The 16,109-nt window shown below is 45.4% G+C and overlaps 1 protein-coding gene across 3 annotated transcripts in view; it reads left to right on the top strand.

The window, feature by feature from the left end:
* The window catches only part of Smarcal1 (SNF2 related chromatin remodeling annealing helicase 1), a 49,738-nt gene that overhangs the window by 10,539 nt on the left and 23,090 nt on the right, over positions 1-16,109 (top strand). For all 3 annotated transcript variants that reach the window (XM_034497902.2, XM_034497904.2, XM_034497903.2), the window contains 4 exons: positions 2,692-2,878; positions 4,447-4,597; positions 5,840-5,998; positions 9,118-9,183. In XM_034497902.2, coding sequence (XP_034353793.1) covers positions 2,692-2,878; positions 4,447-4,597; positions 5,840-5,998; positions 9,118-9,183 — 563 coding nt within the window. The remainder of the gene's footprint in view (positions 1-2,691; positions 2,879-4,446; positions 4,598-5,839; positions 5,999-9,117; positions 9,184-16,109) is intronic.

Here is a 16,109-nt window from a genome sequence, read left to right as displayed (position 1 = left end):
GGTGACAGAATAAGATTTAAACCCCTGTTGCATCTGGAACCTGACCCATTAAGAAATTCTGAAACCAGCTCTAAGCACTGAGAGGCCAGAGAAGGCCCTGCTGAAGAGAGCCTGGTTCCCACCGTGGTTCAGACTTCATTAGTGCCGCAGACCTAGGGAATCTGCTCCCTTTTTTTGACCTGGAGATCCCCTTCCTCATGTCTGAAGTCAGGTTATTGACCTCAAACCAGTTGAGCATATGCATCTATAGCTACCTAAGAAGTGGCAGTGAGGCTTGAACATGTCGTCAAAGACGTGATGAGAGTCATCTCCTCTAGGAGAGTGCCTCTCAGGATTTCTCTTCCCACATGACTGGAGGCCTTCTGCCCACAGTGAAATTGGCATGAGGCCTTTTGTTTTCCCTGGCTGTCACAGTCCAGAAGGGTTCTCCGTGATTCTGTCTTGTCAGCTGCTGTTTGAAAACACTGGCATCTCTCAGCTGTGGGGCTAGCGCATTCTGGCAGAGAGCTTTTTGTAGAAATGACTTCTGTATGACTCATGAAGCCAGACAGCACATGCCTGTCATCTGCCAGTGCCAAGGAATGGACACTAGACAGCACCGAGGAGGAAGGGTGGGGTGCTCAGAAGCACCCAGTGAGCTGAGCTGGCAGCACAAGCCTTTGGAGACAGAGCTGCAGGAGACAGTGGCTTTGGGTTCTTCCCTCCAAGTAGTTGAGAGAGTGTGGTGCTTACAGAGGCCGCACTCCAGCTGATCCCGGCTTCTTCCTCCAGGCGTGCTGGTTCTGAAGATTGCTACAATTGTGAGGAGAATGGCTTCTGCCAAGTACACTGAGTGCTTAGTCTCCTGGAGCTTGTAGAAATTAGCAATTCAGATTTCATTTAAGATAGAAAGTGGATTTCTCCATCAGTATGGAACAGCCTACTTTATATTAAAGCCATCAGCCTTATCTATTTCCTGTTAATTTTGTTCATGGAAACTTTGCAGAAACAACTGGTGTGTGTGTGTGTGTACATGTGTGTACATGAGTGTATATATATTTATATTATATGTATTGTGTTTTGGTGGAGCAGGCATGAACATAGACGTGTACCATAGCACACGGCATACATGTGATCAGAGGACAAACTGGTTGTGAGTCAGACTTTTCTGCCATGTGGGTTCCAGGGATTGGATACAGGGTTCCAGGCTTGGTGGCAAGCACCTCTGCCTGCCGATCCATCTCGCTAGCACCTGATACTCACATGTAGAGAAGGGCAAAAATGAATTTAAATAAACTGAAACTACCAAGCAGCAGAGGATAGCAGCAGTTGGCACAACCACCTATGGGCACCTCAGTGTGCACCCTGGCAGTCAACTGGGAGTGTTATTCCAGAACTTTTGGAATACCCTTGAGTATTAAGGAATAGCTGATCGTGACTGCCTCAATGTTAAAGAGAACCATAATTTTACCAGTAAAAAACCAATTATACTGGGCTAGATAATACTTTAGGCCTTGGGACTATGTAGCCCTAATCTGAGCTACTCTACACTGCCATTGTAGAAGAGTAGCAGTGGACAATCCATAATCAATGACATGGGTATGTTATTAAAAAATTATATATATATACTAAAACACTGGAACAGAAAGCAAGCTGAGCAAGCCACAGGCTTTTGCTTACTGACTGACTCCTGCTGTATAGACTAGGTCATGAGCAGTCACCTTCGGAGTAATGGATACTTTGTATTTTCTTTCTTTTATTTTATTTGTATATGTGTACAGGCTTGCAGGTGCCATGGTGTGTGTGTGCAGGTCAGGGGCAAACTTCAGGAGTCCCCATTTTCTGTCTTTAATACGGGGTCTCCTTGTGTTTTTCTGTGCATACATGAAGGTCCGGGAGCTCCTGGAGAGTCTCCTGTGTTTGCCTCCCGCCTCCCTGGAGGAGCTCTGGGATCACACACTCGTGTTACTCACTGAGCCTTCTCTTTGCTTGTGCACGCACGCATGCATACACCTGTTTTCCGTGACACTTTACCTGCTTCACTAGAAATGGCAGTAAAACACCTTCTCATTGGGAGATGGTTACTTTCATATGAAACACGACTGGAAGTATGTGTTTTTCTTGGTCTGTGACCTGTGTGTGGACTCTGCTTTCTGACCTTGCTTGTTGGTAGACTACTGTCTACCAGTCTTAACTGGGAGTACCTAGGGGCTTCTCTGTGAAGAGCAGTGTTTCTTCTGCCTGTCGACAGAAGGAGGTGACTTAAGAGTTCTCTCTTCCCCCAAACATTGAAGCCATCAGAATGAAACTAAGACTAGAATCATTGTTTTGAAGACTTGCTTTTTGGGGGTCTTTCTGAGCTGATTTTTAATTGTATGCTATTTTAATAGACATGGATATTTGAATTGAGCTATAATGAACAAAATTCGGTTGAAAAATTTTTTTTAGCATGGAACAGCTCTTTTCCAGTCTTGTGTAGTCTGCCAAACCACTTTTCTGTTACTGAGTACCCTCCTATCTGTAGGAATTAAGGACTAGAAAGAGGGAACACTGGCTGTTGTCTGTTGCAGTACTCAGTCAGCAGAATGTTCTGCATTTAACCCCTTTAATACGATGGCATATAGCAGAATGTCGTCTCCTTTTCCTTTCTCCTTTCCCAGGTCTTTTGGACTTGAGCGTTCTTGCTTATACATCCCTGTTTTTTCTTTCCAGTTGCAAGGTCACGTGAACTCAAGCAAGTACAACTGGACCCTCTACCCAAGACAGTGACCCTGGCATTTGCATCTCAGCTGGAGAAAACGTCTCTCAAGCTGAAAGAAGATGTGCCAGAAGCTGACCTTTCTGGAGTGGACGCCAAGCTTGTGTCTAACCTCATGCCCTTTCAGAGAGAGGGAGTTAGGTAGATTCCTGGTCTTCCTCTTGTTCTCTCTCACTTGACATCCTTTAGCACAGGTGGAGTTTGAACGCGTCTGTGAATACCTTGCATGCATGTCTGAAACATCTAGGCATTAGCAGCCAGATGTGTTGTCACCAGAGCCCATTGTTACCATTGATGTCAAAGTCCATGAGTTAGCCAGGACTTCAGATTGCATGGATACAGAAACCCAGTTCACATCAGCTGAAGGGAAGAGGTTTCTCAGTGCAGGAATAGAAGATCCAGGGTTTCCCAATAAACTCTCTGCTTTTTTCTTAGCTTACACCTCAGCTCATCTCAGGTGCTCTGTTCAGGGGCTTGTGGCTGGTGTCCCATGGTTTGGCAGCACAGACTAAGTGCTGTTTCTGTGCTGTAGAGAGGGGAGCTGCTTCTTGTGGCTGCTGAGAGGACAAGGATACCCAGTGGCCCATGTGCTGCTGGGCCTTGGTGTGCTGGCCTCTGGTCCCCAGAGAGCTACTCACTTGGTGCATCTTGGGAAACCATTACCAGAAAGGCCAAGGGCAGCTGAAGTCCTTATAGAACCCATAAGCTGGTTAGAAGATTGCTCTCTTCCTTTTTTGCTGTCTAAGGACAGAAAAAGAACTGTTCTCCAGCTCATCACTAGGTTTCTGAGCCAGCAACAGCTTTTCACAAATTAGAGAGGACTGGGGTTTGGAGCAGGGGCCCAGATGTCTGGTGCACAGTCTTTGTAGTTTCTCAGCTCTTCTCCACTGCTTCTGCTCTTGTTACTTCCCTCCCTTTGGTGAGATGATGGTCATAAAGTTTAGAAGATACAAGTGCTTTGTCTCCTGCTTCTCCTGTTCTCTGGGGCAGGTAACATTTACTCCAACCTCACAGTCTCACTTGGAGGTGTGTCAGGAGGCACAGCTCCTGAATGAGAGATGAGATTCCAATCCAGGCCTGTCTGGCTCCAAAGCAGTAGACTTCACCTTTATCTACAGACTATTAGCAAGGCCCAGTGCACTTAAGTGCTTCAGGTTCGCGTAGGCTGCCAGACTTTGCTAAAATAAAGCCAGTTTCTCATTCTCTCCCCATCTGTCCTTTTTTGCCAGTAGTTTCAGTCACTGCTGGCTTCATCCTGCTCCTTAGCATGTAGCGTGGTCTTTGGATGCCGTGCTTCTAACTCCACAGACTATTCTGTCCGTCCTGGGCACGTTTCTCAGTGGAGATGAAAACCTTGGATGTGCATGTTACATCATGGGCTCCATGCTCCCTTCTGCTTCTGTGCTCGGGTCAGGCCTAGTTTTCTCACTGCAGTTTCACTCTTGTGTCTGTTGTCCTCTCCATCCTCCACCAGTGGACTTCATTCTGCATTGTCCCTGTCCAGCTCCCTCCTCCTCTAACTCTGTTCCCTAAAGGACTCCTGCCCTATCCTTTCTGGAAAAAGCCTTGCTGTGAGCAGGACCCATTCTGGGAAGTGGTACAGTCAGCATAGAGGGGGCCCTCAGCTCTAAGGGGTGACAGGTTAACTAAGATGGACAGGATGGACCATGCAATGTGGTATCCACCTTACCCTATCTGTCTGCCTGCAGCTTTGCCATATCAAAAAGAGGCCGCCTGCTGCTTGCCGATGACATGGGCCTAGGGAAGACCATCCAAGCCATCTGCATAGCAGCTTTTTACCGAAAGGAATGGCCACTGCTGGTGGTCGTGCCTTCCTCTGTGCGCTTCACCTGGGAGCAGGTTAGTTCTCTTTGCACCAGAATCATTGGGAAAGGGCTTCTTTAGAGTTAGAGCATCAAAATAATAATGTTGAGGCAAACCCTGGGATCTTTAAAAGTTTAGATGTGGGTCAAAAACCAGCAGAAAAATAAGCTGGTCCCTGAGGACAGGAAATCATGTTATCCCCACAGGGAGAAAAGCAGTTGCTAGCTTAGGGACCTCTTGCCAGTCCCTCGGCAGATACTGTACCACTGTGCTGTTGTAAATAAGACCTTCTATCTACCCTGTACCAGATTTCTACAATGTCTTTATTTCCATTGTCTCTCCAAATTCTGTGACACAATACTCAATGACCCACTTTTCAGATAAATAAATGGAAGTTTCAAGGTCAAGAGCTTTGCCTCCTAAGGAGGCAGCTTCCTGACTTGTACTCAGTGTTTTGTTTGCCCTAGGGTGGTGAGCGTGGTATGTTTGGACCACCTAATAGATGGAGGCCTGATGTGACCATTAAAGAATTAAATCCCTTTAAGCAAATCCAGTGAAGGAAGGCCCAGCTAGCTCATTTCCAAAGCTTATGGCTTTATGCTGCTGGTGTGGTGCTAGGTTCTCCACAGATTGAGATCTTCCTAAGGTACCAGAGTCACAGTGCGGAGGTTGCACGTCAGCCTGCTGCTGGCGAGGTCTGGATCCTGCCACTGTATAGAAAGTGTCATTATGTATCTGTAGGGGCCAGATTTCACTCAGAAAGTCCAGAAGGAGTCAAGTTGCTGCTTATAACCAGAGAAGTGATGTCAGGACATAGCAAGTCAAGCAATGGGGTTGTGGTGGGAGACACCTAAGTGCTGGGCCTTCCGTGTGGAGACACCTAGTGGCCTTGCTAGGGCTCCTGGATACCTGGTTTATCTAATGATCCACTGTGGGGGACAGCGGGTGGCTTTTAAGAAAACATTGACATAAATGTTTTCATCGTGCTCAGTAAACACAGTTTGCTTGAAAGAACTACATTCTTCCTCAACTAGAACATTTAGAGATCATAGAGGGGAAACCACAGTCACGGGAAGTGTCTGCTCATGGGAGAGAGTCCTGTCAGTAAAGTAAAAGGTGGGCTAGAGGCAGGTAAAGGTATCCAGAGTGGGCCAGATGCAGGAGGATGTGGAGAGGGACCGTGTCTTCAGGGAATGTTAAACTTTCCCAAATCCCAACCCCCAGTCCTGTTGGTGTGTTGACTGTAACTGTGTAACTGTACTGTCCCCTCCCCTGCAGGCCTTTCTTCGGTGGCTTCCATCTCTTAGCCCAGAGAATGTCAACGTGGTGGTGACTGGGAAGGGCCGCCTAACAGCTGGCCTGGTCAACATTGTCAGTTTCGACCTTCTTTGCAAGTTGGAGAGGCAGCTAAAAACCCCTTTCAAAGTCGTCATTATTGTAAGTAATGGCAGAGCCCTGAAATACTCTAAAGAGCTCCACAGATTTGGGGATTTGCGGCCTCCTTGACCCTCTCTGGGTTTGGGGAGAAAGGGTGATAGAAATTGCTGCCCTTCTTTTATAGAGAATGATTTTTTTCATATCCTTCCTGAAGCAGCTCTTATGCCTCTGCACCAGACTTTCCTGAGATGCATTTTAAACAGGTGGGACAAGTCTGTTCAAAGGTTTCTAATCCACCCCTCCTGTATTGGGAAGCTAGGGGTGGAGGCCAGCATGTGTACCAGACCATTCTGGGTCCCAGGGACTACAGCTGCGTCAGGAACACTGTGTGCCTGCATTGGTACCGCCTTGTCAATGCGGCTGAGCCATACTGTTCAGCAGTCAATGATTCTCTTCCAGCTGGTGTGAAGACACGTCCCATCCCTGCTAAAAGGAAATCAGTTTTTACTTGAGTTGTTCTTAAAGATGTTGTCACCTGCCTCCAGATCTGAAGGTGCTTCTTTTCAGCCACGGGCTTTCCTTTTCATCTTCACACATTTCCTGAGCATCTGGGGAGACATGGTGGACAGCCAGCTGTCAGCATAGAATACACAGACATGGTCCCAAATACAAACGCAGCAGGAGCTCGGAGCAGGGAAGGAGAAGATGTTGTTGTAGACCCCAGGAAATGTTTAGTGTGTTCTGGACATGAGGACCACCCTGTGTTCTTAGTGTGTGCAAATGAGAACACATAATTTATCAAAGCTATTTTGGTAATCTGAGTCTGTGGGGGAAGTCATGTTAGGCTGGCACAAATTCCAAGTGTGGTTTTGAAAGGATGCCAGCATTCCAGTGAAATGAAATATTAAAAGAAGTATCCGGGGGGGGGCTGGAGAGTTGGCTCAGTGGTTAAGAGCACTGACTGCTCTTCCAGAGGTCCTGAGTTCAATTCCCAGCAACCACATGGTGGCTCACAACCATCTGTAATGGGATCTGATACCTTCTTGTGTGTCTGAAGGAAAGCATACAGTGTACTCACATACATAAATAAATAAATCTTTAAAAAAAGAAGAAGAAGAAGAAGAAGTATCCCGGGATGGTCACGATGGCTCTGGGATATGGGGACAGTGATGGCTGCCTTTTCTGACCAGGCCCTTGTATTAGGTGTTCCACATAGAGCCACTACCTAACCTTTGTTCCCAAGCCTTTAATTCACTGGAGCCAACAGTGTAGGCACATCCATCCACAGTCACAGAGCAAGCACGGTGGAGAACCACTGGCTGAAAACTTTGTGGCCTCAGCATTTATGTGTTTCTGTTCCTGTCTCATCACTCAAGCAGCCTTGAGATTGAGGGCAAGTCGCTTGCCACTAGTGTTGCTTTGTCCTCAGATGAAGCAAACAGCCTGCCATCTTCTGGCTTCACTGCAGCAAGGGACGAAGGGGCAGCTCTGAGAAGCACATGCTTTGGATGAGGCTTCGTGTCTCCAGCCTCTTTTGTGGTTTATTCTGACAGTGGTACCTTTTACCTGTGCTTAAAAGAGCCAATTCCCTTTCATACCTGACACATTTTCTGCAACTTCTTTCTATAAATGGCTTTCTCATGACTTTCATGAGGATTTATCATAAATCAGGATCATGAATGTAGTATCTCAGGCATCTGGGGGATGCTGTCTTGACAACTGGGGGCAGGTCACCTCACACTCTGTCCATTGTGTTTTTGAAGCCTCCCCTGAACCCCCCCTACCCCCCCCCCCGCCACCTTTTAATCATACCTGAAATGGAGCAAGTTGGAAGCTTATAGATTCTTCCAGAGACAGAGGTAAGATCACTAGTAGCCCCTGGTACAGGGAATATGCATTAGGTGGCAGGATTCCTTTGAGGGCTGCCCCTGTGTTAGCTTATTTCAGACACAGCAAGCTGGTATATCCAGTCTATCTGATAGCATTATATCTACTTTATAGGTAGAGAAACTGGTATCATAGAGAGGTCAGTTAGTGGCTCAGAGTCAATAGCAAGCATTTGGAGTGTGTGCCAACCTAAGATTTCCCTCCTGGGAAGGAATGCATTCATGATTCCTTTGTCTTTAGAAAATATGGCAAATTTTGTGTTTGTTTGTTTATAGAATGTACAACTATAAATCCATCAAATGCTATATTTTCAACACAACAGTCCCCCAGAGGAAAGGGATCAGTCAGTTTTTCATTTCTCTGTTCCCACAGTGCTTTGTGTGCCCTGCTGTGGTGGCATAACTGTCTGGTCTGCTGCCAGTGTGTCTGCAAAAGTGGAGGGCAGTGCAGACCTCAGAACTTGACACCAGTTGAGAGCATGTCAATGGTCTTCAGTGTTGAGGCTGGAGCTGCCCCACTTTGGGCGGCCAAAATGTTGCGGTCCTCTCCGAAGAATGGAGACAAGACAGGTTTTGATCAAGTCTCATTTATTGAAGGGAAATCTGGGGTATTTATACAATTTTGCCACGTGCCTTGCAGGTGTGGATATGACTTAAGCCTTACAGGCGTGTATAGCATGGATGATAGCACGTGTACCTTACAGGCATGTATGACATGGCTAGCACGTGGATAGAACATGTACCACATGCCTTGCAGGTGTGAATACCACATGCGCCTTGCAGCTGTGGGCACTAAACAGCAAAACAAGATCTGTGGGATGTCAGCGTGTGCTCAGCTGTTGTAGGCTGTTGAAAAACAAGTCTCATGTCAGGGTATATGGCTCAAGATGGCTGCAAAGCTGATAGCCGCTTTCTGCTACGAGTCGGCTCCCAACACTTCAGCACACCTGACTAATGCCAAGCAGTTGTGAGGTGTGTCCCACAAGGTGGCAAGTCACATCTCAGGGTTCTGTCCACCTACATACCCAGTGGGCAAATTGGGACACATATTCACTAACTGGTTCCCTTTCCAGGTGGAAAACTGCCCTAGAGAAAGAGACAGTATCTTACCAGTGTATGATAAAGAAGCCGCCCGAGTCTGGGTCCTTCCTAGCGTACTGCTTCATCTCCCTAAACGGCAGTGGGTCAAGGGATGCATTCTCATGGCAAATGCCAAACTAGGCTTAAATCAGGTGGGTTGTCGTGGATCAAGGAAAGACTGCCCCTGTTCACCCACATGGTTATTTGTTGCAGGATGAATCTCACTTCCTCAAAAACATCAAGACTGCCCGCTGCCGAGCAGCTGTGCCTATACTAAAGGTAAGTGTGGCCGAGAGGAGACTCAGCACCTTAACACACTTGGCTCAGGCATGGGAGGGTGGGGGGAGGTATGCAGGCCAGACAGATACAGCCAGCCACTGAGCTATGGGGGGAGGGGGGGTGCAGTGTTGACACTGGGCATCTCTTCTTGAGCTGTGTGCTCATTTCTATCCTGCCATGAATGAAGTCCTATTGAGTATCCCAGACTCAGATGGGAAGAGACCCCAAGTCTTCTCCATGGCTTCCTGCCAGCACAAGAAGCTTATGACAGTGTGTCACTAAATAGCTCAGGAGAAACTGCATCTCTTGTAGTGGCAAAGCTGTCAAGGCGTGATGTGTTATCTAAGGGCAGAACCAGGCCAGGGCTGTGGGTGTCAGAGAATAACCTCAGGCAAAGCTGAGGCTTGCCTGGTAAGCTGATTGATCCCTTTTATGCTGGCCAGGACCTGCGGTTAACTAGAAGGCCAGCTGTGTACTTTTTTCCTTCATGTTGTCAGGTCTGCACCTGCCCCTGAACACATGGGCTGCCATGTGTTCTGCCTGCAGAGCAGGGTTAAGTCTTTCTCCATACACATTCTGATGCAGTTCTGTCCTTGTCTTGTCCTGTGTTCTGTACCTCACTCCTCAGAGGTAAGCTCCAAAGGTTAGGAAGTAGGGGAGTGCCAATATAACACTTTCTAATGGCAAATGAGAAGCCACTCACAGATGACTTGGAGAGAACTGCTACTTGGCGTGGACTGTGAAACAGAGCATTCTGTTTCAACAGTATGCGAGCTTTGAAAGCCACAGTGTTTAATGGGGCATGGTGGTGCATGCCTTCACGATCAGCATTTGGGAGGCAAATGCCAGGCAGATCCACATAGTCCCAGGACACCCAGGGCTACATAGAGATCCTGTCTTAAATACGTAAACAAACAAGCAAATAAAAATAAAACCACAGCATTTACTGTTTAAAACAACCTTTTGTTCTTTTGTGAACTAAGGAAAGCAGATGCACAAAATGCTAGCCAAGTTCACCATCTGAAAATTAATTTTCCTACCTCTTTACGAACTGTCTAAAAAATAATTTCAAGCTCTAATGTTTTTAAATAACAATAAGTCAAGGTTATGTCATATGCTCCAGATCAAAAATATAAGTCTTTAACTTAACCTTGACTCCATTATAAACTTTTATATATCAGTATCTGCTTCTGGACACACCTAAATGAAATGTCATCTCAGGGTGGTGACCTGTTTAGGGGAAAACTTTAATATGCTTTCCTTAGAAAAATATTAATACATCTTGGTACCTTGGTTCCAATATTACGGCATCAGTAAAATTAAATCTCTACCTCTGGTTGTCAACAATAGAAACTGCACCGTAGAATAATTATATATTTAAGTTCTCATATGATATCTTGTTAGCAACTGCTTTGGTGTTGAGTTGCTACCTGGGTGGGCACATGGGGCCTCACAGTGGAGTCTGAAATGAGTACTTATGGCCAGACTTCCAGAAACAGCATGCACATCTTTAATATCCTGGGTATATGGCATGCACATCTTTAATATCCTGGGTATATTTCAAAGTGATGTTTTAAAATGACTATTAAACGGCCAGCTACTGTATGGTACTTTGCATTTGCAGAGTAGGACTGAGTGAGGATGGCTGCTCTTCATGAAGGTGTCTTGAGCTCTTCTGATACACTGACTCCCCCTAATGCTTAGTAGTGAAAGTGGGGGAGAGGAAGGACTTCCTGTGCCGGTCTGTTAGCTCCTTTCTCTTTGCTGTATTTTCAAATCCAGCCCTGCTAACCCTTGCTGTGGGGCTGAGGCGAGCATAGTGGGATATTTAGCCACAGTCTTGGCCTCTACCAGCATTCTGTAGCCCTCCTGATCGTGACAATTCAGCTGATCTCCAGTTGTTGCTCCCTATCTGTGGGGAGCTGACAGAAGGCGACTATCATCCTTGCAGCCGTCTTGAGCCATATACCCTGACAAGAGACTTGTTTTCAACAGCCTAAAATAGCTGAGCACACTCTGATAACATCTTGATATATACCCAGGATTTTCCCTTGGGTGTGTGTGACTTAAAGGTGTGACTTAAAGGCATGACTTAAGAAGTGAGACTTGCCGGGCGTTGGTGGCACACGCCTTTAATCCCAGCACTTGGGAGGCAGAGGCAGGCAGATTTCTGAGTTCGAGGCCAGCCTGGTCTACAGAGTGAGTTCCAGGACAGCCAGGGCTATACAGAGAAACCCTGTCTCGAAAAACTAAAAAAAGAAAAAAGGAAAAAAAAAAAAAAAAAAAAAAAAAGAATTGAGACTTACAAAAGGCAAGAGGCAGACAGAAGAGGAGACTGGAAACTTGGGGACTGGAAAACTTGGAACTTGGAGGCACTAGGGACTAGGAACTTGAGACTTGGGACTTGGACTAGGAACAAGAAACTTGGAAAGAGATAAGAGAGACTAAGGAAGAGAGAATAAATGGGACTGAATCACACTCTGTCTGGTCTCTATTCTTTGCATCCGCCCTCACTCTCTCTCTTGCTGAACCCTGACCCGCGGACCGGAGCAGCAGTACGAGCCAGGACAATTTAGCTCCCAAAGCATGGGGCAGAGAGGTCCACAACACCTGTCACAGCCTATAGGGAACAAGTCACTCCTCACCTGCATCCTAGCCCCTTAACCCCCCATAAAGAAGCACTGATTTCAGATACCCTAAGAACTGAATCTAGATGCTTCTGAAATAAGATAATTGCCCTTGATTTTTCCTTAGATGTATACAGGGTCTTGGGAATATATTCTTGGCATGGGTTCAGTTCTCAATACTAGACAGACAGACAAGCAAAACCTTATATTTTCATAATATAGCAAGATATTTTCAGCAAATGCGTCGAGGTGATTAGATTTCAGCATACAAACAGATAGTGGAGTAAGATCAAGTCCAGAGAATTAGGGGTTTTTTTTGGTTGTTTGATTGACTGAAACAGAATCACAGGCTGACCTTCAACTCTGTATGGCCTTGTGTTCTTGATCCGTCTGTCTCCACCTCTCAAGTGCTGAAACAGGCAAGTTCCTACCACAACCAGCTATTGTTTTTCAATCTAAATTGGCTTCAAACTTGCTATACAGTTGAGACTGGCCGTGAACTTATGATCCTCCAGCCTCTGCCTCCTGAGTTCTAGTATTTCAGGTATATACCACAATACCTGTTTATTTTGATGTAGTTAGGGTTGAATGCAGGGTTGTATGTATGTATGTATGTATGTATGTATGTATGTATGCATGCATATATGTATGTATGAATGTATATATATTATGCCTATATGTATGTATCTCTCTCTCTCTCTCTGTGTGTGTGTGTGTGTGTGTGTGTGTATGTAGGTATGATAGACTAGCACCAACTGAGCTACATCCTTGGCCTAAACATAGGTTTTGTACATAGTGACAGTAGTCAGTGTCATAAGAAACTAGTATCATTGTCCCCAGGAAAATAAGAATTCTTTCTTCCTCATAGTACTACTTGTTTATGCTACTATTACCAAAGAAGATGGTTCTGTTTTTATATATAAATGTGTAAAAATTGACAAGGTAGAAAACAAGGAGCAAAGTTAAAATCTCCGACTGTTTTTCTAACAAGTCAGTAATGGGGCAAGATCACCTTTAGTGATTAACCTCCACTGGCAGGCACTTGGCTGTTACAAATAATTCTTAATATAAATGGATATCCATTTATAATGTGTTCTTGTTGGACTGGTTCCTAACCTTCAGGGGAGGACTCTGAAGTTCCATCTGACCAAGTGTCACCATTCACTCGTGTGCTGTCTAAGTGGTAGCTCTCTTCATCCAAATGGTGGTTACCTCTCCTTGTCAACATTTAGAGTGGGGTTTTGTTTAATTGGTTTTGTTTACACGAAATTTTTAGATGCTGAGTCAAATAGCAAAATTAATTTAGTTTTAGTTTTAAACTATATTTTGTGTGTATGGGTGTTGTTTCTGCACGTGTGGCTCTGCACCACTTGCTTGCTTGGTGCCCATGGAGGCCAGAAGAGGGCATCAGATTCCCTTGAACTAGGTTGAGAACTACCATTTGGGTGCTGGGAATCAAACCCAGATCCTCTGGAAGAGCAGCCAGTGCTCTTAACCACTGAGCTATCTCTCCAGCTCCAGAATTAATTTTTAAGGAGAAAAGTCACCAGCATCCTTTTCCTAATGGATGTTTCCCATTTTCTGTGAGTGTGGTTTTGTTGTTGTTTGTTTTCTTTTGTCTTTCACGCAGTCTTGTGTATCATAGGCTGGCCAGGAATAGCCTTGAACTTCTGATCCTCCTGCCTACATCTTCTAAGCACAGGTATATGATGACACCAGGCCCTGTTCTAGTCCCCAGTTCCAATAATTAGCTAGATGAGAAGTCAGCTAAATATCTGGGGCTTTGGTTTTTGTTTTTGTTTTTTCTTTTTAAATAATTAGATGAGTTTATAAAAAATACACTACAGTAAAAACCTTGTCTTTTTTTCCATCTTTGGATCTTTTATCTTTCCTGTCCCTCAGATAGCTATCGCTCTCATGATTCATGCTTTACTTCCATAAGAAAGCCTAATTCTAAGTGTGTGTTTTCTTCTTTGCCAGAGTATTTAACAGCTCCTGCTTTGTCCTTTCTTCCTTTTTGAGACAGGGCATTGTATAGCCCAGGCTGGTCTTGAACGCCTCATCTTTTTGCCTCTGCTTCTTGAGTACTGAGATCACAGGCTTGTGCCACCCTATCTAGCTCCTCCAACCTGTCCAACTTTGGAGTTGAAGGCAAGCAGACATTCCTACTGAAAAGCTCTAACTGGGTGGGTACACACTAGCAACCCGCAACTCCGTGCATTTATTATATACCACTGAATTAGGAAGCAGGTGTCTTTGTATGCAGCTGGAGGAGTAGGGTGACTAGCTCATCTTGATAGGAAGTCTCTGTAGGGGAGCATTCTTAGATTGCAGTCATCTGGAGAAAGCAGCGGTGATTAATAGTTTCTGCTACACTGGTTTTAGCTAAAGGCCAATATTCTTAACTTCAGTACTTGGACAAGGGGACAGCTCTGCCATTTCCCTGCGCCTAAACCAGGGAAGGCTTTGCCATTGGTGTGTGTGGCACTGCGATCCTTGACATGGCCATGCTCATGTCTACAAAGCACAGTTACTTGGGACTTCATCCATCCCCACACCCAGTTTTGTAACAACCACTGCTTTATACCTGTTAATTTCCTCGGATTGTGCATCCTGGAAATCATCCCATGTCATTCCAAATGACCACCTCATTCTTACACGTTGTATAAGTCTATCAAAATGGGTATCTTCTGTTCTCTTTGGATTTGGACCCAAACAGAAGCTTTTACATACAACACTACAGTGACTGTCTTTTTCAGGGACACAGAAGGGGTGCAGGGTTAGAAAAGCAGCCCCTCTGTTTCTGAGATAGGGGCTTCTCTGCCTTTCTTAGGCCACAGGGGAGAAGGGTGTCCAGCAGTAGATCTCATACCCCTGGGGATGGCAAAGCTACAAAAAGAGGTCCCTGTGTCAAGCCATCCTGTTTTTCTCAAGTTCATTACAGAATCAGGATTCAAAGAGAAATTATTGGAGTCTGATATTCAGGGGGAAATGGACTATTCTTCCAAAAAAAGAAAACCTTGCAGTGCTTAATCTTATACGTATGCTGTTTAAATAATAGCTATAAAGAAGCCTTAAAGATCAGATTATATTCTGCACTGTATTCTCATTATAGGAGCTTGGTATGTTTAATCCATATACCTGTAGTCACAGTCTTCATTCTGACTGGTCTTAGCCAAGGAGTGTGGCATCCATATACCTGTAGTCACAGTCTTCATTCTGACTGGTCTTAGCCAAGGAGTGTGGCATCCATATACCTGTAGTTGCAGTCTTCATTCTGACTGGTCTTAGCCAAGGAGTGTGGCATCCATATACCTGTAGTCACAGTCTTCATTCTGTCTGATCTTAGCCAAGGAGTGTGGCATCCATATACCTGTAGTCACAGTCTTCATTCTGTCTGATCTTAGCCAAGGAGTGTGGCATCCATATACCTGTAGTCGCAGTCTTCATTCTGACTGGTCTTAGCCAAGGAGTGTGGCATCCATATACCTGTAGTCACAGTCTTCATTCTGTCTGATCTTAGCCAAGGAGTGTGGCATCCATATACCTGTAGTCGCAGTCTTCATTCTGACTGGTCTTAGCCAAGGAGTATGGCATCCATATACCTGTAGTCGCAGTCTTCATTCTGACTGGTCTTAGCCAAGGAGTGTGGCATCCAAGTTGTAATAACAGAGCAGTGATACGTAGTGTAGAAGCATTGTGTTTGCCAGGAGAGATGACTCAGCAGTTAAGAGCACTGGTTGGTCTTGCAGAGGACCTGGGTTCTGTTTCCAGCACCTATGTGGTGACTTCAAACTTTCTGTAACTCCAGTTCTAGGAGATCCTGCTGGCCTCTGGCAGGCATTTGGTGCAGATGTACAAGCAGGCCCAGAGAAAACAAAATGGAATCCAAGAGCATTGCTCTATAGATCCGAGCAGTAAGATTGGTACTCTTTAGCATCTTCGGAGTATGGCAGGAACATCTTCCATTCACCCACTGGGAATCAATCTCACTTCCTCCTGGGGAGGGTTTGTAAGCCTACTTTTGGTTGTGATACGGGTATTTTTGGTCACTTGACTCCTAGCTAGGGTTGCCATTATTTGAAGATTATTGGTTCCAACGGTTATTTCTGAAGGTTCTAGAGTGATTGGAACTAGTTAAAAGTCATGAGCTCACAGGGTCCTGTGGCGTCAAGGTTCGGAGAGTTGGAACTTGGGCATACTTGACCTTCTCTTTAGTGTCACCTGCTTCTTCACAACCTACTCCTAACATTACTTCAAGTGCTGGAAAAAACACTGGCTATAAAAGTGGGACTCCGT

The sequence above is a fragment of the Arvicanthis niloticus genome, chromosome 3 (assembly GCF_011762505.2).
Source record: "Arvicanthis niloticus isolate mArvNil1 chromosome 3, mArvNil1.pat.X, whole genome shotgun sequence".
In the NCBI taxonomy this organism is placed as follows: domain Eukaryota; kingdom Metazoa; phylum Chordata; class Mammalia; order Rodentia; family Muridae; genus Arvicanthis; species Arvicanthis niloticus.
Note: the sequence above shows the minus strand (reverse complement) of the source record. Positions and strands in the feature narration are given on the sequence as shown.